The sequence below is a fragment of the Muscardinus avellanarius genome (genome assembly GCF_963383645.1).
Source record: "Muscardinus avellanarius genome assembly, chromosome: 5".
Classification (NCBI taxonomy): domain Eukaryota; kingdom Metazoa; phylum Chordata; class Mammalia; order Rodentia; family Gliridae; genus Muscardinus; species Muscardinus avellanarius.
In genome coordinates this window covers 48416435-48436270 of record NC_137790.1, presented here as the reverse complement: position 1 = coordinate 48436270, position 19836 = coordinate 48416435, and the positions used below count along the sequence as shown (strand labels likewise).

Sequence of the window (19836 nt, the reverse complement as noted above, 5' to 3'; positions counted from 1 at the left end):
TGTAGGTTAGGCACACCAACCTGTCTGGCTCTTAGTCCCTAGTGAATATCAGCACTTGCTGCTATTAAGGTCTTCATGGCTAGGAGAGGATTGTTAGATGAAGAAGAAACTAATGTTCCATATAACTATGTAACTGTGGACAGGCCACTTTCTGTATCTGGGCCCAAGATTCCTCATGTATGGGGTGAGATAAGAGTGTTAAATGATTTCTAAAACCTTGCCAGCTCCAGCATTGTGTGGTTTTCTGATCTGTTGGCAGGCACATTTTTAGTCAACTCTCTGCTTAACACTACATTGTTACTTTCTATATTATCTGTAAACACTCTTAAGTTGCAACATCATTTTTCATTTCTAGATTATATCCTTCACTTATTCCCTTTCATCATGAGATATTCAGATTCTAGTTTTTCACTCTTAAACAGAAATAGGAATGAACATCTTTAAAGATACAACTTTGAATGTTGTCTTAATTTCTTCCCAAGAATAAATTTGAGATGTAGAATTGCCAACGGTAGTGGAATTTTATACATATGGCACCAAAATACTGGTCAGAAAGATAGTATTGATTTATATTCCCACTTTAAAAGTGTTTTTTACCATCTTTTTCAGTAATAAGTTGTTCTTTTAAATATTTTCCAATTTGATAGCAAAAATAGTACCGTGTTTTATATACTTTGATTACTAGTGAGGCTAATATATTTAATGCTTACTTGTATATAATGAATTGCTTGTGGATCTTCATTGATTTTTTTCTAATATATTGTTTGCTTTTGACTTGTAAAGTCCTGTGATATATTCTTTATATTAGCCCTTTTAACACATGAAGAAAATATTTTTCCATTTATTACTTATCTTTCAATTTTATTTATTTACTTACTTACTTTATTTATTTATTTATTTATTTATTTATTTATTTATTTATGGTACTGGGAATGGAACTCTTCTACCTCCGGGCTATACTCCCAGACCTATTTTTTTATTTTTTATTTGGAAACAGGGTCTCATAAGCCAGCAATGCTGGCTTAGAACCTGCGCGATCCTCCTGTCTTTGCCTCCCAAGTGCGGGGATTACAAGCGTGCGCCACCATGCCCAGCATTCAATTTTATTTTGATGAGTTAAAACTTATGCAGATTTTAAACTTATTCGAAAGTGGAATAAACCGTAAATGTCCAATGCCCAGTCTTGTTTCATAAATGATGTATAAGAAAGAAAAGCGTTTGGACAATGATATGGTTCAGTCTTTTGTTCTTTTTTTTTTTCTGCATTTGATGTTAATGGGCTTTTTGTCTTTATAACTTTAGATGTAGCTTTGGCTGCGGTTCTTGTCCCTGTGCTAGTCATGGTCCTCACTACCCTCATCCTCATATTAGTGTGTGCCTGGCATTGGAGAAACAGGTTAGTACAGAGCTAACACACCTGACTGGTCCTGGGGGTGGAGGAACAATGTGAAGCAAAAACTAAATATAGACATGCCGTAAATTCCCCTGTGTGAGAAAGAGTGATTACACGTTTATCCTTTATTCCCATTAAAAACTAGTAAGTTCAGTTCCACAGTTACTGAGAGAAATGGGAAAAGGCAGCCACATGAATTAGGAAACGAGTTAGTCCTTCCAGAAACATGACACAGTGATTGTAGAGAAGGTGGGGACCATGTTACACGGAGGCATCAAGAGAGTTGACTATTTATTTACTAAGAACGAGGAAAAGAAGGATTTAGGGTGATCTGAAGTTTCTGGCTTTTGCAGTTAGACCATTAGCCAGCTAGTCATGAGTTAAGATAATAGCAGGTGGGACAGGTTTGGTAGAAAAAGAGGATAACTTTTATTTGTTCAGCCATTCAACATACTTGACTGTTCCTCTGTGCCAAGCATTGAGCCAAGTGCTGAGTAGTCCAGTGATGAACCCCAAAGCTTACAGATTAGGAGAGAATACAGGGCAGAAAACTGTCAGTCACTGCCCACCAGAGAAGCCCTGCCACTAGAGGAAACTGGAGAAGCATGTGGGTCCCAGAAGCATAGTGCTGGGAAGGCTGAGCGGAGAGTGTGGTGTAACTCTGTAGGGAAAGCACATTCTGAAAGCCCAGAGAGGAGAGAGTGTGGTGCATTCAGTGACCTCAACAGCAATAGTAATAAGGCCAGCAGCACAGATGACTCGCCAAGATGACCTGCTGATACCAGCAAAGTGCAGTTTGCGAGCAGGTTTCAGAACTCTTATCCACTGCTTTCTCTCAAAGAATAATAAATAAAATATAATTCACTGTGGTAAAAGCACAGAGGCGTGAGGATAAGGCAAGGGAAATTGAATTAAGAAGGAGGAACAGGTCAAGCTCTGAGATTCTTTTGGGATGATGCTTAAAGGGTCCTTGAACACTCGGAATCCCAGCAGGAGTGGGAATCCATGCTTGGTGTTCAGCACAAGAGGGCTGAGTGGAGAATGAGATTACCAGTCAGCACATACATGAAATCACTGATGGTTAGCTTCATAACAAGGAATAAAGTAGTAGATGCCATTAAGGGTTTGTAGAAACTATTGAATAATAATAAAAACAACTATGACATGTTCTTTAATCTCTGCCATCCATTGGCACATATATATAATGAATAAATAATAAAGCTTTGTCATTTGAGATTTAGTATATAAAATCTGTTGTATAACTCTTGATTAATATTCATAACATTAACTTTTTGTTCTAGTTGTATAAGGTATACAACTTCAGTTTAGAAAAGATTACTTTTTAAAATTTTAATCTTAAAATAATTAGAGGATTTTCAGAGAGAAATGTTTAATAAATAACCATATTTTATTGTTTCTTTACCATTCAAGTTTTTTATTAAGAACTTCAATACCTACCATCTCTTCCACAAATTTATATTATACTTTCTTTTGAAATACTAAAGCAATGTAAATATAGCCAGACTTTAAAATGATATTTTAATATTAATAACAAAAACATAATTTTATACTGTAGATAATATTTTTCAGCAGGAAAAGCAAATGACTTGGTCTCTTTATGAAAGCCAATTTGCAATCTTGAAAAAATCATATAGCCATCTTACCTTTATTTGTAGACAAATAATTTCTGCTTTCTAGTTGCCTGCAGAGCAGGCTGATTTTAGTTAAATTAGATTTATATTCTTGAATCAGAAAATACCATTTCATGAATATAATGCACCATTTTTTTTTTTTTTTTTCTGGTGGTACTGGGGGTGGAACCCAGAGGCTTTCTACCTCCGGGCTATACTCCCAGACCTATTTTATATATTATTTGGAAACAGGGTCTCACTAAGTTGCTGAGAGCCTAAGTAGCTGAGGCTGGCTTTGAACCTGCGTGATCCTCCTGTCTCAGCCTCCCATGCGTGGGGATTACAAGCGTGCGCCACCGCACCTGGCTTACCAATAAAAAATTTAAAAAAAAGAAACTATCGTTTCATTTGAGCACACATGCATGCACACTCTCTTTCTCTGTGTGTGTCTGAGTGTGTGTGTGTAAAAGGGTCATACATAATTCTTAACAAAAGGAGAGATTTCTCCTAAGGTGACAAATCAGAATCCCAAGGTTGGGCTCGGCACAGTGAAACAGTCTTGTTCATTGCACTGTGGCTCTTACCTCCTCTGGGACTGTGCAGTGCCTCTCCTCCCTCTGTCACTCGTCACTGTTGTGATAGCATTGACTTGTGCTGGGATGGTGATAGGAACGCTATCTATTAAACTTCCCTGGACCAAGGACAGTAGAAGTAGGAAGTTGGCAAAAATTACAGAATAGGAAACCAACCAGTTCTGTGAATTTTATGTGTTGACTGATTTGTGAAATTTGCACTTGAAACTAGAACAGCCCATCTGTCAGGGCTGAGCCTTTTATTTGATTCAGACTTTTAATTTATAGACTTGGCCCTTTTTATTTATTACTTTTGAGTGAATAATATATAGGTAACTAGGTAACTTTATAAAAGCTCCTGAATTTATAATCCTCATCAGTGGCTATTTTGAAAGTTAGGTAAAAGAGAACACTCTCTCCGGTAGAACAAGTAGAAATGCAGACACTCTACTAATTATTAACTTTGGTGGGTTTTGCTGTAGTTTCAGAGGTTTCTTACCAGCAAATTCACTACTTACTCTCCCCCCCCCCCGTATTTTTCCAGAAAGAAAAAAACTGAAGGTACCTATGACTTGCCATACTGGGACCGGGCAGGTAACTCAGGGGGACTCTGCATTCCTATCCAGCAGAGAGAACTCCCTCCCCTACATGTGGCAGTAGTGAAGGGGAAAGTCCTTCAAGGCCCACAGAATCCTCATACTATTAGGGAAGTGGCATTCCTCTTCTCACCATCTTTACACCTTTGCAAAATCTCTTCTAATTAATGAGCAATAAAATGAAAAGTGCACATTTCTCCTAACACATGCTCTGTTCATTTTCTTTTCTGGAAAACTTATCTGGTTTGCCCTGTGTGTCCGTTTCTCTTGGGGAGACCAGCTTTATGTGTGGCCTATGTGAGCACTGAGTTAAAAAACCAGTGGCTGTGGCCCTAATAGCCCAGTGTGTCACTCTGCCAAGTGGAGTCCTGGCAGTCAAGGAGTCCTTGAGGTCTGCCTTCTCTAGCGAGTTGCCATTCTCTGAATTGCCACAAGTAACACCAGGCCCCTGCCACTTCACCTCCTTCCTGGGATCCCTCCTGAAGCAAGCGAGTTCACTGTTTTGACCAGATCAAAAAAGGACAGTAGTGGGGTAGGTCACACTGCTTCTGGAACCCCGGGTTGGATCTTGCCAAGTTGTGTTTTTTTTTTTTTTCTCCAGGAAAAAAAAAAACTACTAAATCCACCCCTACACTAGACATTCTATCTAGCTACGCACAATAACAGTGATTTGCTTTTGCATATTTGCTTGACAGAGATTTTTACCGTGCTCCATTTTGGATATTCTAATATCAAAGCAGAAAATAAGCTTGAATATGAGGGCTAGTTTCTATACATATTTATTTGTTATACAATAAAATGGTCTCTCTGGCTTATGATCACAATGAAGGTTGGTGGAAAGGAATGAAGCAGTTTCTCCCTGCCAAAGCAGTGGAACATGAGGAAACCCCAGTTCGCTATAGCAGTAGTGAAGTTAATCACTTGAGTCCAAGAGAAGTCACTACGATGCTACAGACTGACTCTGCAGGTAACTATGCGGCAGCCTTTGGACACCAGCTAGAGGAAACTGCTTATGTTTTCTGTAAAGTGCTCTGGGATTTACAATATATTTGATCCTTTTTATATGTTAAAGATGAACAATTTTCTGAAGGTAGGCATTTTAAAAAGATAACCAGGGGATAGTCGTTTCTGTGTCTTGGATACTCTATTTATAAAAGTGGGGCATTCATTTCTAAAGGCTGTGGGCATTTTATCTGTTGACTTGGAGTTTCATTTCGGGTGGGGACAGAGTGTGAAGAGTGTCAAGATAAGAGCACGAAAGACAGAAAGAGCCTTACAGTGTCCTATTATCCTAGTACACATTTATTTTAAACATTTTCTAATATTTGAAAAGGAAAAAAATAGTATTATTTTCTAAGACCAGTACTTTAATAATGAAATGTTTCTTTTTCAATGAAATACTGTCTCTAAACCTAAAGGACATCTATAGTCTTTTGCAAAACTACACAAATGATGCTCTAGAATGCTAACTTATTACAGAGGGATATTAGGTAAAACCCTTAATTTTTGAAGTTGGTTCTGGAGGGTGGAAAATCCATTATGTCTGTGTTGATAGAAATAATAGTGCCATAAAGAACTATATCAGTGTAATCTACAGCTACCATCTTCAATTATGTAATCTCTCCATTAGTAAGGTAATAGTTTCTGTTTGTGTTTTGTGATATTGCAGAGTATGCACAGCCACTAGTGGGAGGAATTGTTGGTACTCTTCATCAGAGATCTACTTTTAAACCCGAAGAAGGAAAAGAAGCAGGCTATGCAGACCTGGATCCTTACAACTCTCCAGTGCAGGAAGTTTACCATGCCTATGCTGAACCACTCCCAATCACTGGGCCTGAGTATGCAACCCCAATTGTCATGGACATGTCCGGGCACCCCACAGCTTCAGTTGGTCTGCCCTCCACCTCCACATTCAAAGCGACAGGGAGCCAGCCTCCCCCTTTAGTGGGAACTTACAATACACTTCTCTCTAGGACTGACAGCTGCTCTTCAGCCAGGGCCCAGTATGATACCCCGAAAGGTGGGAAGCCAGGTCCTGCCGCCCCAGATGAATTGGTGTACCAGGTGCCACAGAGCACACAGGAAGTATCAGGAGCAGGAAGGGATGGGGATTGTGGTGTTTTTAAAGAAATCCTTTGAAGGTGATGCTGCTTTTTACAAAGCATTGATTTAAAGCACATGGCCTTTTTTTTAATTATTATTAGTAGTAATATATAGAATGTATTACATATCTGTCACTGAAGTGGTTGGGAAAATGTGGTGACCGAGGTATAGGAAACTACTTGTTTGCCATCTTGCTTTAAAGGTGTTGCTGTGGCACAATTACTGCTTGCCTGTTAAACATCCTATTTGTTACTACTGTAAAACACTATTTTTAATACAGAAAAAGCTCCCTACAATGCACTTCAAAGAAACTGAAAATCACTGAGAGTATTTATTACAATGCTGCAGGTACATTAATGAACTCAAGAGATGGTTCTATAAGCCCGACTGGCAATAGCGCATGGTACTGTTCTTGAAATACCTAATGGCTTGAATTCTCCCTTTGTGAAAGGTGGGTACTATCATCCTTTCCTCCTCTTCTATTCCTATATTGCTTTCTGGATATTTTGTTTAAATAACTAGTGAGATAAGGATTGTTTTGATTGCATCTGTCTTTCCCCTTAGGAAGAAACATAGCTGGGAAACTCTTGACTTGGAATGAGCTGGGTGACTGACTTTCTACTTGTTGACACTCTTAAAAGCTTTAACACTTCATCCCTGCTCATTCCTTCTGCCCAGGGCCCTTCTTGGTTAACCCCATTCTTGTATTTATAAAATATTTTGAGTTTTTCCAATAGGTAATGCTTGCATTATCCATCATAAGAAATCAGATCCTCTGATGTCTTTATATTTCTCTATGTGGAATCAGGAGAGAAGCAATTTGCAGTTTAGAAAAGCTAAAGGATACCCTTTCCCCTTCACTCAGAAGTAATATAATTAAAAAGGAACCAGAACTTGTCCTCTTTGGTTTCACACACACACACACACACACACACACACACACACACACACACACACTTTTCCAGTCTCACAGTATTGTATGATTTCTAGACAATTTTTAAATTTCTGTTTTCTTCAATAACTGTTATAAGAATAATAGACCCCAACATGTATTCTTCAGTACTGTGTGGTTGTGCCTTTTGTCTGTGGTAAGAGGCATGAGTAGTTCTTTATGTAATAGCATACTAGCAAATGAAATTGTTTGATATATCATGGCAACTTGCCACCACTGTTCATGACCTTCCCAGAACTAATTTCAAATGAGTTAAATTAGAAACCATCTGTAATATATTAGCCTAGAGGGCAAAACCCATCCCTAAGCTGGCAAGACAACTTAAGTTCACCGGATGATAAACATATAAATTTGATATCCCCTTTCCATAAACCTTAGTTTTAGACTAAATGTTCCAGTGTACATTCCCATCAGGTTCTAGACATTTGTTGGCTCATTCCACCAGGTTATGATGTTGCCAGAATTCACTGACTATGAATAAAGATGAACAGTATTCATTTTGCTTGCTTCTACAAGTACATCAGTATTCTAAAAGATCACTTCTAGATGAGAACTGCTTATTTCTGCAGCTTCCCTACCTTCCTTTTGTATGATTTTGTTGGTTTTAGTTTTATTTGCTTTTTATTTTTTTGAATTCAGGCACAATTTCACTCATTGAAAAAATCAATGCATATTTTTTTTCAGAATATTTGAACCAAAAGCACAGATGTTGAACTTTTATTAAACCATAAGTGAATGTGTAAAGCACATCTATTATTGCAGTTATCCCCTTTCAGGTGGGAACAGAGTAAACCAGTTGCTTTATTGTTCATAACCATCCTTAGTACACAGAGAGTATGTTCAAGTCATAAACTTGTTTAAAGCTTTAAGAGAGATGTTTCAATAACTATTTAATTTTCCCAAAGAAACACTATTTTTATATAATTGTGTGACCTAATCACTTTTTCTCAGAACTTTCTTTTATTTCCTTCCTTTTTTAATGAGCAGCAATTGTTTTCTGAAATGTTTTCTGAAATGATATTTTAAGACTTGATTCTCCTTGCCACTGTGCTGTCTTTGAACTACCAATGATTATAATAAAATACCTAGTTTTTACTATTTTTATATACTTTCCAAATGAAGAGCTGAGCCTGATTCAAATGGTTTTTCTGGTTTTGTACTTTCTCTCTAGTTTGTTTTTATATTAAAGGCTTTTTTGTTATTTGTTTTTAATACATTTACATGTCTGATACATATACAGCTTTAAGAGACAATCAAGTAACTGAAAATGTGAAAGAAACCATATTTGACAAAATTCCCTTGAATTTTATTCTTTGCTTGAAATATTTAAGACTTAAGTTACTGTGGTTTATTGGATTAAATTTTGTTTCCTAATAATACGACTTTAGAAATAGAATCAGACAGCAGTGTGGCATGTGGCCATTATAAGTTTCATATAATTACTCTGACTTGGCTGTTACTTGATTCCAGGAACCAGCACGGTTAAAAATATTGTGAATTCTGATTTATATTTTATTAAGTGCTGTAAATCTAAATGGATCCTGTTGTATGTGCCAGGTCTAATGCAGTTATGTAAGTTCACGTTTCACTATTTGCACTTTGTATTGAACAATGGGTTTATTTGTTGGTGAAAATGGTTCAAGTAAAGAACTTTTACAGGAGTTAAAATTATGTTATAGACAGTTTTTGCTTCTTCCCTTGCCCCCTCACTGGGTAGAGGGAAGCAGAATATGAGCTTATCTGATTCTAAGTGTGGCCACAGGGCTGCGGAGAGCGGTAAGGCTTGAGCTTCTTTGCCATGGCTCTACACTGTCACCTGCAGAGCAAAAGGGCTACAGAAACATCATCAGATTAGAACCAGTAGGTTAGGCGGAACATCAGAAGCTCTCAAGCCCTTTTAAGAAAACTCATGAACCTCTGCCTTAAAAAAAAAAAAAAGCTCTGCTTTTTGGTTCAGAACTTGAAGTCCCTAAACTGCAAAATCCAAGTACAAGCTGGATGGGTATTAAAATACTTTTTAGATCAACTGTGGCAGCAGTTCTTATATAATCCAACTTGTGACCAATTTCTTTATCTTCTGTTTTTGTTTTGTTTTGTTTGGCACTGGGAAAGGTAGAAATAAAACATGTATTGAAATACATTTTGGAAGTAAAAACAGCTTGGGTGTCAGTTATATTCTCCCAGAATGTACTTTTCTTACCTCGGCATGTACTGTAGTCACTCAGTATTTGTATATGTTGCTAGAATTTAGATTGTATAAATAGTGAGAGTTTAATGTGTTCATGTGTTTTTAATAAATTGTATATATGTGTCTTGTTCAGATTATTTGGCTTAAATAAAAGAACCTTGAGGTTTATAGGTTTTTGCCATACTATACAAAATGTCAGACTTCTACATTTTCTTATCACTCAGGAATTTTATGGCATTATAGTACTTGTAGAAACATTTGGAAATGTTACTAGAGTGTTTTCCCCCATGCCCAGCACCATCCTTTTTGAATCTTGATTCATTTTATATCACACTAAATATATCAGCAGCCAAGGTGCCGCCCGTATCTGTGTGTTGTGAGGACGTGTCCTGCGAAACACGTGGATTCCCATTGAGGACTTGCCTTTCCACCTCAGAGTTATTAGAAGAATCAAAACTATGGCACTATGCAAACATACACTGATATTGACAGAAACAGTTTGTATAATCAGTAACTAGCCCCCACCCCCAAACCTACTTTAAAGTACTTCATTTATTCCTGTTCTGACCCTGAGCTGATATTCCCAGTCTCACACTTTCACTGGGGAGGTAGGATAGGTGTCAGTAACAGCCATGTTTCCCAGTAATATTTGTTATTCAAAAGATAAATCTTTATTCAACTCAGACCTCTCTTCTGACAGTCTTTTTTTTCTTTTGGAATTAGGGATTGAACTCAGGGGTGTTCTACCTCTGAGCTAGATCCTCAGCCCTATTTTATATTTTATTTTGAAACAGTCTTGCTAAGTTGCTAAGACTGGCCTCGAACCTTCAATACTCTTGTCTCAGTCTTCCAAGTACTGGGATTATAGGTGTGTGCCACTGCACCTGGCTTCTGACACCTTTTAATCTCATCATTTTTATAACCTTCATTGTTTTCTTCCTTTTTCCTTCACCTCTTATTTTCCCACCTCAAAACAGCCTTTGGCTGTATTATTAACAATTGTGAAAAGAGACCAACTCACCACACTTACAGGACTAGCTGTTGGCATCCAATCAGATTCTTCTCTCTTGTACCTAAGATAGCCAGGTAAGCCTTTTACTTGAAGATTAAAATTAATCGTGAAAAATTGAGTTTTTTTCATGAAAATATCATTTAAGTCTAAAAACAGCTTAAAAGTCTTTTTAGAGGATTACTTGCTTTGTTGTCTTCCTTACCTTTCCCAATATACTTCAAATAGAAAACTCAATTTAATAAAGCCAAGCAAAATAATATTTGAAGAATACTCCCCTTGATTGAGCTTGGCACACTTAGCTTCTTTATATAAAGTTAAATTTAAAAAAAATTTTAAACAATGCAAATCCACCAGACTTTAGTAATTGAATTAATTTAGTTATTTACTCATCCAGAATTTCACATTTTACCTATTTAATGTAAGAAAGGGAAAAAATGTCATCTTTCTGCTACCAATTTATGATTCATCACAGTCATGGTTTAATTGAAGGGAGGGGGAGGGACAGTAAACCAGTTTGAACTTAAGATTTCCACCGCGACCTGGTCTCACTTGCTACATGAAGGCATAGTTACTATGTGAATTCCCTACCTGCCAGGTGTACTGTGGCCAGACAGACATCTCAGAATTTCACAAGTCAAAACTGTCCAGCAAATTAAATCTCCTTATTAGGAATTTACATAGTTTCAAAGCCCTAAGACATAACTATGAAAAGATGCTTAAAGCACCTCAAAATCTAGCTTCTTTTAAAAACCATGTGATCAAAATTTTATTTCCCTGATAGCTTAACTAGATATTTTATGTTTTTCATAAATATATTCACAGAAATTAAGCTGGTGGTTATGAATCACCAAGCAGCAAGACTTCATATGCATAATTATTAAACAAGTCCATCCAATATATTTAAAAATAAACTAAAAATTGCAGTATAAAAATAAAACTAATACTGTTAGCATTATCTTCTGAATCTGTAGGTCAATCTTGAGTCAAGTTGATTACATAGTTTTTTTCTATAATGTTCTTCAAAAATAGCTGTTCAGCAGTCACGTTGTGATATGCATTCTAAAGAAGAAAAATAGAATAGGTTACCATTTGTCTAATCACTGAGAACACAGCAGAGGACTATTCTGAATCTTAAAAGTTATATATATAAAGATCAAATGTAGCGGGACATGGTGGTACACACCTGTAATCTCAGTACTTGGGAGGCTGATGATAGAAGCCAGCCTCAGCAACTTAGGCTCTCAGCAAGTTAGCCAGACCCTGTTTCCAAATAAAAAAAATTTAAGTAGGGCTACGGATGTAGCTCAGGGGTAGAATACCCCTGGGTTGCATCCTCTGCACCACCACCGGAAAAAAAAAAAAAGTCATATATTGTTTTGTTACCTTCTTTCTTTTTCCTTGCTTATACTTGTTTTAGCTTTCCCTACACTCTTTCCATTTAACCTAGCACTTGAATAGAAGCATCCCATATCCTGAATCATGGCATAAATCTAGAGACCCAAATTTTAAGTCAGAGTGTTTTTTTAAATAAAAGCAGCACCTGAAATTCATGTAAAAACAAAATTGAAGAATAAGAATTAAATAATAATTTAATAATAATTAAGAAACCCCTGTAAAGCATGGTTCATTTTAAAATGTATTTAAAAAATAACTCAGGGGCTGGGAATATAGCACAGTGATAGAGCATCTGTCTAGCAGGTGCAAGGCTCTGGGTTTGGCTCCCAAAACTGCATACACACACAAATCTGGTCTATCGATGGATATTCTAATTTTCCTCAAGGAGTCAAGACTTTTTTTAAAATTTTTATTGGTGCATTTTAGTCATACATCTTAATGAAGTACAAGATGGTGGAGGCATACATGCACACATCACCCAATTAGCCCTTACCCAATTTCCACCCCAAAGACTATTTTTTTATGAGACTTTTACCACATGTGCTACGGTAAAGATTAGGGCAAAGGAGAAATGACTCTAAAATCTGTTCTAGTCACTTAAATCTTGAACTACACAGTGTTAAATTAGACATGGGGGAGGGGCAGAGAACAAAAGATAGTATTAAAATACAGCCTGAATATACCACTTCCTCAGCTTGTCCAGTGTTGGGAGATAATATGAGGAAACTGATTTCATAAGATAAAACTATGTCAAACCATTCCATGTTTCTATATTAAAAATACAGGTAACATCTTAATCCTGTCATTTGTGATACAGTACTAATCTAAGAACTTTTTAAAAAGTGGGAAAATCCTTTCTATTAGGTAGAATAAAAATCTCCAGGATCAAATCTATGAGTATACATATCAATGTAAGAGAAACATGAGTTAGTAAAAACCAAAAATTGCAGCTTTTCTGATAATGAAGTTTTTTTATGGGGTTACATTGTTCTAGACCATCTTGTCTAGTTAAATAAAACACAAAAAGAAAACAGAAAAAAAAAAATAACATGAGGATTTGGGCTGTATCTCAGAGGCAGAAAGTTTGCCAAGTGTGCACAAGGCCCAGGTCCTGGGTTAAATACCACATAAAAGGAAAAAAAATAACATGAGAATAACTTAGCCCTACTTTTTGGTGAATTTGTATATCTCAAATACAGAAGATTGTATTTATATTTAATGCAGATATGACATAGTATCTAAAGAGTTGGTCCTTAAATGGGTTTTATGACTCTAGGCACTAACCATCAAGTTCTCCCAAGGGTCTGAGGCCCACAGATTAGGAATTGGTATATGGTAAAATGACCTCTCTACCAAACTCTATCCCTCAAAACTTTTCCCTCAGTGAAATGAGAGGGAGAAAATACAAGCTCTTTGACAATAAAGATCAAAGTATATTACTTTATATCTTAAGTATATTACCTTATTCATCAGAGACATGGTGGAATTCCCATAGTAGTGCAAAGGACTCTTGAGGTCAGAGAAGTTGTACTTAAAACCAGCAAGGTGGACTTCATGGCATATGTAAAATGCCAGTGTGATGGCAATAATTCCTGTTGTTGGGTGTTTGGGTTTCTGCAGGGGAATGGAAATTTTAAAACATCCAAATGAGCTACTTGTTTCCAAAACATATTTGGTTGGCCTAGTCATAAAACATGGATTTCTGAACTGATCAAAATCTTAGTCTTTCAAATAAAACTCACCTGCAGTGTTAGATCAGAAGATAGCTTTCAAATACTGCAGGGCTCTAAACACAGAATGCTACTTTATTTTTAAAAAGCAAAACAAGCCGGGCGTGGTGGCGCATGCTTGTAATCCCAGCATTCAGGAGGCTGAGACCGGAGGATCGTGGTTCGCGAACAGCCTCAGCTACTTGGTGAGGCCCTCTGCAACTCAGTGAGACCCTGTTTCAAAATAAAGAATAAAAAAATAGGGACTTCCGGGAAGATGGCGACCGAGAAAAGCGGGGCTTAAGAACCCCGCTAACAACAAATCTCCATTACCACAAAATCAGCGCCTTTCATAGCCAGAAAACACCATCACCAGTGAAACAAAAAATCACCAGGCTCCAGAGAGAAAGCGGACCGAGAACAGAGCCACAGAGGAGATACACCGGCCTCGCGCCCGAGGACACAGCAGACGCGGCAGCAGCGCCATACTGCCGGCAGCACCGGCGAATTCACGGGACGGCTACAGCAAGCCGAGGTGAGCCACTGCAGAACAGCCAGGCAGAATTTCTCCGCGCAGAGAGCATCTAAAGCTCCCAGTGGCCGAGCTCAGCACACGCTGCAGGGATTCAGAGTGGAAATCAAAACCAAGAAGAAATACACCAGCCCCACAGCCGAGGGCGTAGCAGCGGCGCCATATTGCCACCGGCGTCAGCAGCACCGAATTCAACGAGGCCAGTACAGCTACATCTGCGTACTCAAGAACAGTGAGTCAAATTGCGGGCCACAGAGGAGAAATCCCAGTACTGTACTCCCTGGGTCTTGACCCAGTGGGGGAGGGGCGGTGGCAGAGATATCACACCATAGGAGAACGTGCAACCTGGCGCCCCCCCCACAGTCTAAAGCAGCCTCTATCGACTCTCTGGGTCGGAGACTCTGTGATAAAACCCAGTAAAGGAGTAGTGGGATCTGAGATACTACTGACTCGAGATCCAGAACACATTAAGTGAAGTCATAGTGACCCAAGGGAAGAACCCAGAGAAGGCACAAACATCCGAAATCATGGGAAAGAGGAATAATACTGGAGCAATAAATGCCCACAACCCCACAACATCAGAACCCGATAAAACAGAAAATCAGAGATTTCTAGAAGATCAAATCAGGAAAATAACTGTAGAAATAATAGAGGTGCTTCGAAAAGAACTCAGAGAGAGCCAAAAAGAGATAAAGGATGCAATTAATGAAGTAAAGGCCTCAATTCAAAGCACAAACAACCGATTAGACCACATGGAGAACAGAATCTCGCTCTTAGAAGATGATCATTCCAAAAATGAACGCATAGTTTCTAATCTAGAAAAAAATATCCGACAGCAGGAATCTGATATTGAAGAAATATGGGCCCATTTTAAGAGAGCTAACCTAAGAATAATTGGAATAGAGGAGGGAAAAGAAAGTGAAACCAAAGGGATCAACAATCTCTTCAAGGAAGTAATAGCAGAAAATTTTCCAGACATAGAGCAAGAGGTCGATACACAGGTCCAGGAAACTTATAGAACTCCCTTTAGACAGGATCGGAGAAGAGGATCCCCACGCCACATAATTGTCAAAATGACCAATGTGGAAGCCAAGCAGAGAATCTTAAAGGCAACAAAAGCAAAGGGCCAAGTGACATTCAGAGGCAAACCAATTAGAATCACTCCAGACTTCCCAAACCAAGTTATGAGAGCCAGAAGGGCTTGGAGTAACATATTTCAAACTCTGAAAGAAAACAACTTCCAGCCAAAAATTTCCTACCCAGCAAAACTTTCTATCAAATTAGATGGAGAAATAAGAAACTTCCATGACAAACAGAAACTGAAGGAATTTATGTCTTCAAAACCAGCGCTAGAGAAAATACTCAAAGAGATTAACTACAAAGAAGAAATAGGTAACACACTCCAGAACTAGAGAAACAAGACTTTCCATCCAACAGACAACTAAGATTGGTTATCTGTGGAGATTCATTATTTATGTTAGTCTTTTACCTATCTCTAAATGGTATTTTTTGCCTTTATTGTTGTTAATTTTTAGGATTTCTAGTTGGAATATTAATATACCTTCAGATATAGCAATTGGAAATATTTTATCCCATTCTATTAGTAACTGTTAACTCTGTTTACATTGTCTTTGGATATACAATATTTTTTTATTTTTTAGGGAGTTTGTATACTCCTCTGTTGCCTGTGCCATTGAAATCATAACCAAGAAATCACTGCCAATTTCAATGTTGTGAGGTTTAATGACCCAGATTTTCTCCTAAAAGTTTATAGTCTTAAGATTTATATTTAGTTCTATTATCTATTCTGAGTTAATATTTGTATATGGGATTAGGTAAGGGTCCAATTTTATTCTTTTCCATGTAATTATTATTTTTTAACAATATTTAGTTAAAAGATTAATATTTCCACCACCAAATGTTCGTGGAAACCTTGTCAAAAATAACTTGACAATATAGGGAAGAATTTAGCTCTAGGCTTTTATTTAACTCCAATGGTTTATATATCTGCCTTTAGAATAGTACTACACTGTTTCAATTATTGTAGCTTTATATGGTTTGAAATCATAAAATATATATCTTCTAGCTTTGTTCTTTTTCAAGATCGTTTTGGGTACCTAGAGTCCATATTCCATATTAGGATAGATTTTTTTCTGAAAAATAAATATATAAATATAAAAAAAAAGAAAAAAAAATAGGGCAGGGGGTATAGCTCGGAGATCAAATGTCCCTGGGTTCCATCCCCAGACCCACACACACACAAAAAAAAAAGCAAAACAAAAATGTAAGGCTCTTTATAGAAAGGACAAATTAAGTGATTCCCTGTACCAGTGCAAATGTCAGTGTCATGTACAGGGACAGGGAGGGGGTGCCAGGGTTGGGGATCAGGAGAAGCTCACGAAGCACTGTATGATGAATGACTATCACTCTGAACTTCATCATTATCACATGTGGTTACAGTGCACCAAAGTATATTTTTTAAAAGGCAAAGCAAGAGAATTTGAGCTTTTTACATGCTTTTACCATGCATGTAAAATGTAAGGGTGGTTTGATTCCCTAATGATTATCATGATCCTAATAGATCATGATTTTAAAAAGCTTCATATAAATCTTAAAATAGATATCTTTTTTAGACTCCTGATAACTCAAACTAGCTCTAGAGGAAAGATCAAGCAACTTAAGTGACATACTGTAATAGTAAGTATCTGCAAAATAAAGGTTCCTGATATCACAACTTCAGCTAAATTTTTTTTAATAGGGGAAAAAAATCCAAGCATCTCCCTCCCCTTCATATCTACATAAAACTTTTCAAGCTAAATGATGGCCCATTATTTATCCCCTCATTGCCCCTTTTCATGTCTTCTAATTTCTTCCTTCACAATACTTTATGGTCCCCCTATGTAGATCTTCAATTCTATACCCATCATTCACAGAACCTACATTATCACCAAATAGAACCTTGACCCTGACGAACTCAATTCCTCAGTCATTTTGTACCCATACCTCAGCAGCAGAATACAGCAATTTATACATACATACATACATACATATAATACAATTTATACATACATACATACATACATACATACATATAATACATACATGTATGTATGTTTTTTGTTTGTTTTGCAGTACTAGGGATGGAACCCAGGGGCATTCTACCTCTGAGCTACACCCCCAGCCCTATTTTTTTTATTCTTTCTTTTGAAACAGGGTCTCACTAAGTTGCAGAGAGCCTCACTAGGTAGCTGAGGCTATCCACGAACCATGATCCTCTGGTCTCAGTCTCCCGAATGATGGGATTACAAGCATGTGCCACCACTCCTGGCTTGAAAAATATTTTTTTCTGGTCAGATATTAACCATATGACCAAAGCCTCAAGTGGGCATTCAATATATCAAGCAATCCAGTTACACTGGCCTAGTGAATTCCCATTCCTAGTTTCTAAGTTTTATAACTTTCTATTCTCTAATATCCCAGGTCATTCTACCTTAAGTTGACAATTTAATCCTTGTTTTTTCTATGGAAATGAAAGCAAATATTCCCAGCTCCAAATCTACCATAGTGTCTGCATCTTTGCCCACATTTGCAGTGCTCACACCTCTTACACTGGATGAGATGTGCTTGTCTACCAATTGCCAAACTTTGTGCTAATGTTGTAAATATTATCTCTTCTCAACAACTTTGTATCTACACTTATCCACTTTCTCCCCTTATCATTAATAACTACCTCAAATGAATCAGTCTTTTCAGCATACAAACAAAAATTTAAAAAAATTTTCTTGATTCTGGGTCATCTTCCAACTTTTGCTCATTTTTTGGAGAACTGAATGCCATTGTTTCCTCTAACTACAGAAGTACGTTTCGAGCCGGGCGTAGTGGCGCACGCTTGTAACCCCCGCGCTTGGGAGGCAGAGACAGGAGGATCGCGCAGGTTCGAAGCCAGCCACTTGCTCTGGCTCAAGAGACCCTGTTTCCAAATAAAAATATAAAAATAGGTCTGGGAGTGTAGCCCAGAGGTAGAATTGCTTCGAGAAACCCCAGTACCACCAAAAAAAAAAAAAAAAGAAAGTATGTTTCGACTATTTTATATTGTCCTTATACATTTATATTGTTCTCTTGTTTTCCTGCAATATATTTAGCAGTGTGTGCTATGAATTGGATGCATGACCCCCAAAGGCCCATATGTAAAGGCTTATCCCCACAGAGGCACTGTTGGGAGGTCCTGTGGCCCTTTAAGAGGTGAGACCTAGTGGGAGGCCCTTAGGTCATTGAGGCATACCCTCAAAAGGGATGATGGAGCTCTAGTCCCTTTTTCCTCTGTTCCCTGGCTTGGCACGTGAGCACTCACATTCTCATGCACAATGATGTGCCACCCTCGCCAGAGGTCCAAGTATAAGGCCTCCCCATTTTGGACCTTAATTTTCAAAATTGTGAGTCAAACAAAAACCTTTTCTTTAGAAATGGCCTGTCTGCGGTATTTCATTGTAGTAACATGAAGCTTTCTAATTCAGAGTGCTTCAAACAATTATTTTTAGCCAGAAAAAAAACACCTTCCACTTAATTTTTCTTGTAATCAGAAAAGCAAAAGTTTTATCCACAGATACCTAATTTTACTAATTTAGATGTAGCCCTCAGAAACTACCTTATGCTCCATGGCTCTCAGTTTCTGAGAGTGTCAAGGACCTCCCGTCCTTCACCTGTATCATCTTTAGTTTGAAAACACGCAAAGAAATACACATACCTGGTTTTTGGGAAATATTTTTGGAAAATGAAGCAGTTCATAAGCTGCTGTTCTGATAATAAAAGGATCTAATATTCTTATTTGATAAGGTTTATAGATCAAATTTAAAGCTGGCTTCTTCCAAAAGCCATTAATATTCTGAAAAAAAAAGAATAAAGAAAAAACAATATTATTGTCATCTTGTTAAAGGAAAAAAAAATACCAAAGCTAATCTGAAGGCAGATCAATTTTACCAACTTACCATTTTGTCACCTGTTAACAATTTCCACAGCCACTTTAAGTCAAGTGTCTTAAAGGCAGTGAGAATCACCGTGCTATTAGGATCATTGTGACTGGGATCTGAAAAAACAGATTCTGGATAAAAAAGTCGGAAGGTTGTCCTTCTCCCAACATCCTCTTCATGTCCTAAAACAGGACCATTATTCATTCTGTGGGTAGTAAGACACACAAGGTAGGTAGACCAAGTGGAGTGTGAGCCAATTTCATCACAGTTCTCAGAAGCTTCAGAACTGGATAAATAACCATTTATCACATACTCTGAAGCCACAAGGCAGTTGATTAGTTTTTTACACATAATGGCCAAGAATATGATTCTGTTTCATGAAACAGCTGCTTGATGATAGGCAGAAATATTTATCTGCATTTGAAAGCTTACTGTGGAGCCAATGATAATTCAATCTTACCTCTAGGGAAACTGATGACTAAACAGACAAAAAAGCATAAATCCACAGAATACTAGTGTTAAGAAACCTTGGAGAATAGCCACACTAACCCCCTTGGATTTACATAAAAGGGCCCTGAAGATAAAATTATTTGTCCATAGTCACATAGTCTTGTAGTACGTGTTTCTAAGCATGTGAGATATATTACAAATCAAATTTAAGTTGTCTTGAAGACCCATCAAAATTGCGCTCTGAAGTGGAGTGACCATTAAAAACTGCTCTATTATTAATACTCAACCCCAACCAAATGAATATCCAATGCTAGAGAACCACAAAGGATCAACTGT

General features: G+C 37.4%; 2 protein-coding genes across 3 annotated transcripts in view; one reads left to right on the top strand and one right to left on the bottom strand.

The window, feature by feature from the left end:
* The window catches only part of DCBLD2 (discoidin, CUB and LCCL domain containing 2), a gene marked incomplete at both ends in the record, with an annotated part of 92969 nt that extends 86638 nt beyond the window's left edge, over positions 1–6331 (top strand). Inside the window, 4 exons of the mRNA XM_080696341.1 lie at positions 1303–1396; positions 4141–4190; positions 5022–5159; positions 5862–6331. Coding sequence (XP_080552467.1) covers positions 1303–1396; positions 4141–4190; positions 5022–5159; positions 5862–6331 — 752 coding nt within the window. The remainder of the gene's footprint in view (positions 1–1302; positions 1397–4140; positions 4191–5021; positions 5160–5861) is intronic.
* A 5088-nt stretch (positions 6332–11419) lies between these two features.
* Positions 11420–19836, bottom strand: part of ST3GAL6 (ST3 beta-galactoside alpha-2,3-sialyltransferase 6) — a gene marked incomplete at its 3' end in the record, with an annotated part of 30223 nt that continues 21806 nt past the window's right edge. For both annotated transcript variants that reach the window (XM_080696782.1, XM_080696783.1), the window contains 4 exons: positions 19069–19255; positions 18828–18965; positions 13304–13456; positions 11420–11506 (listed from right to left, as the gene is read on the bottom strand). In XM_080696782.1, the coding sequence (XP_080552908.1) occupies positions 11420–11506; positions 13304–13456; positions 18828–18965; positions 19069–19255 (565 nt within the window). The remainder of the gene's footprint in view (positions 11507–13303; positions 13457–18827; positions 18966–19068; positions 19256–19836) is intronic.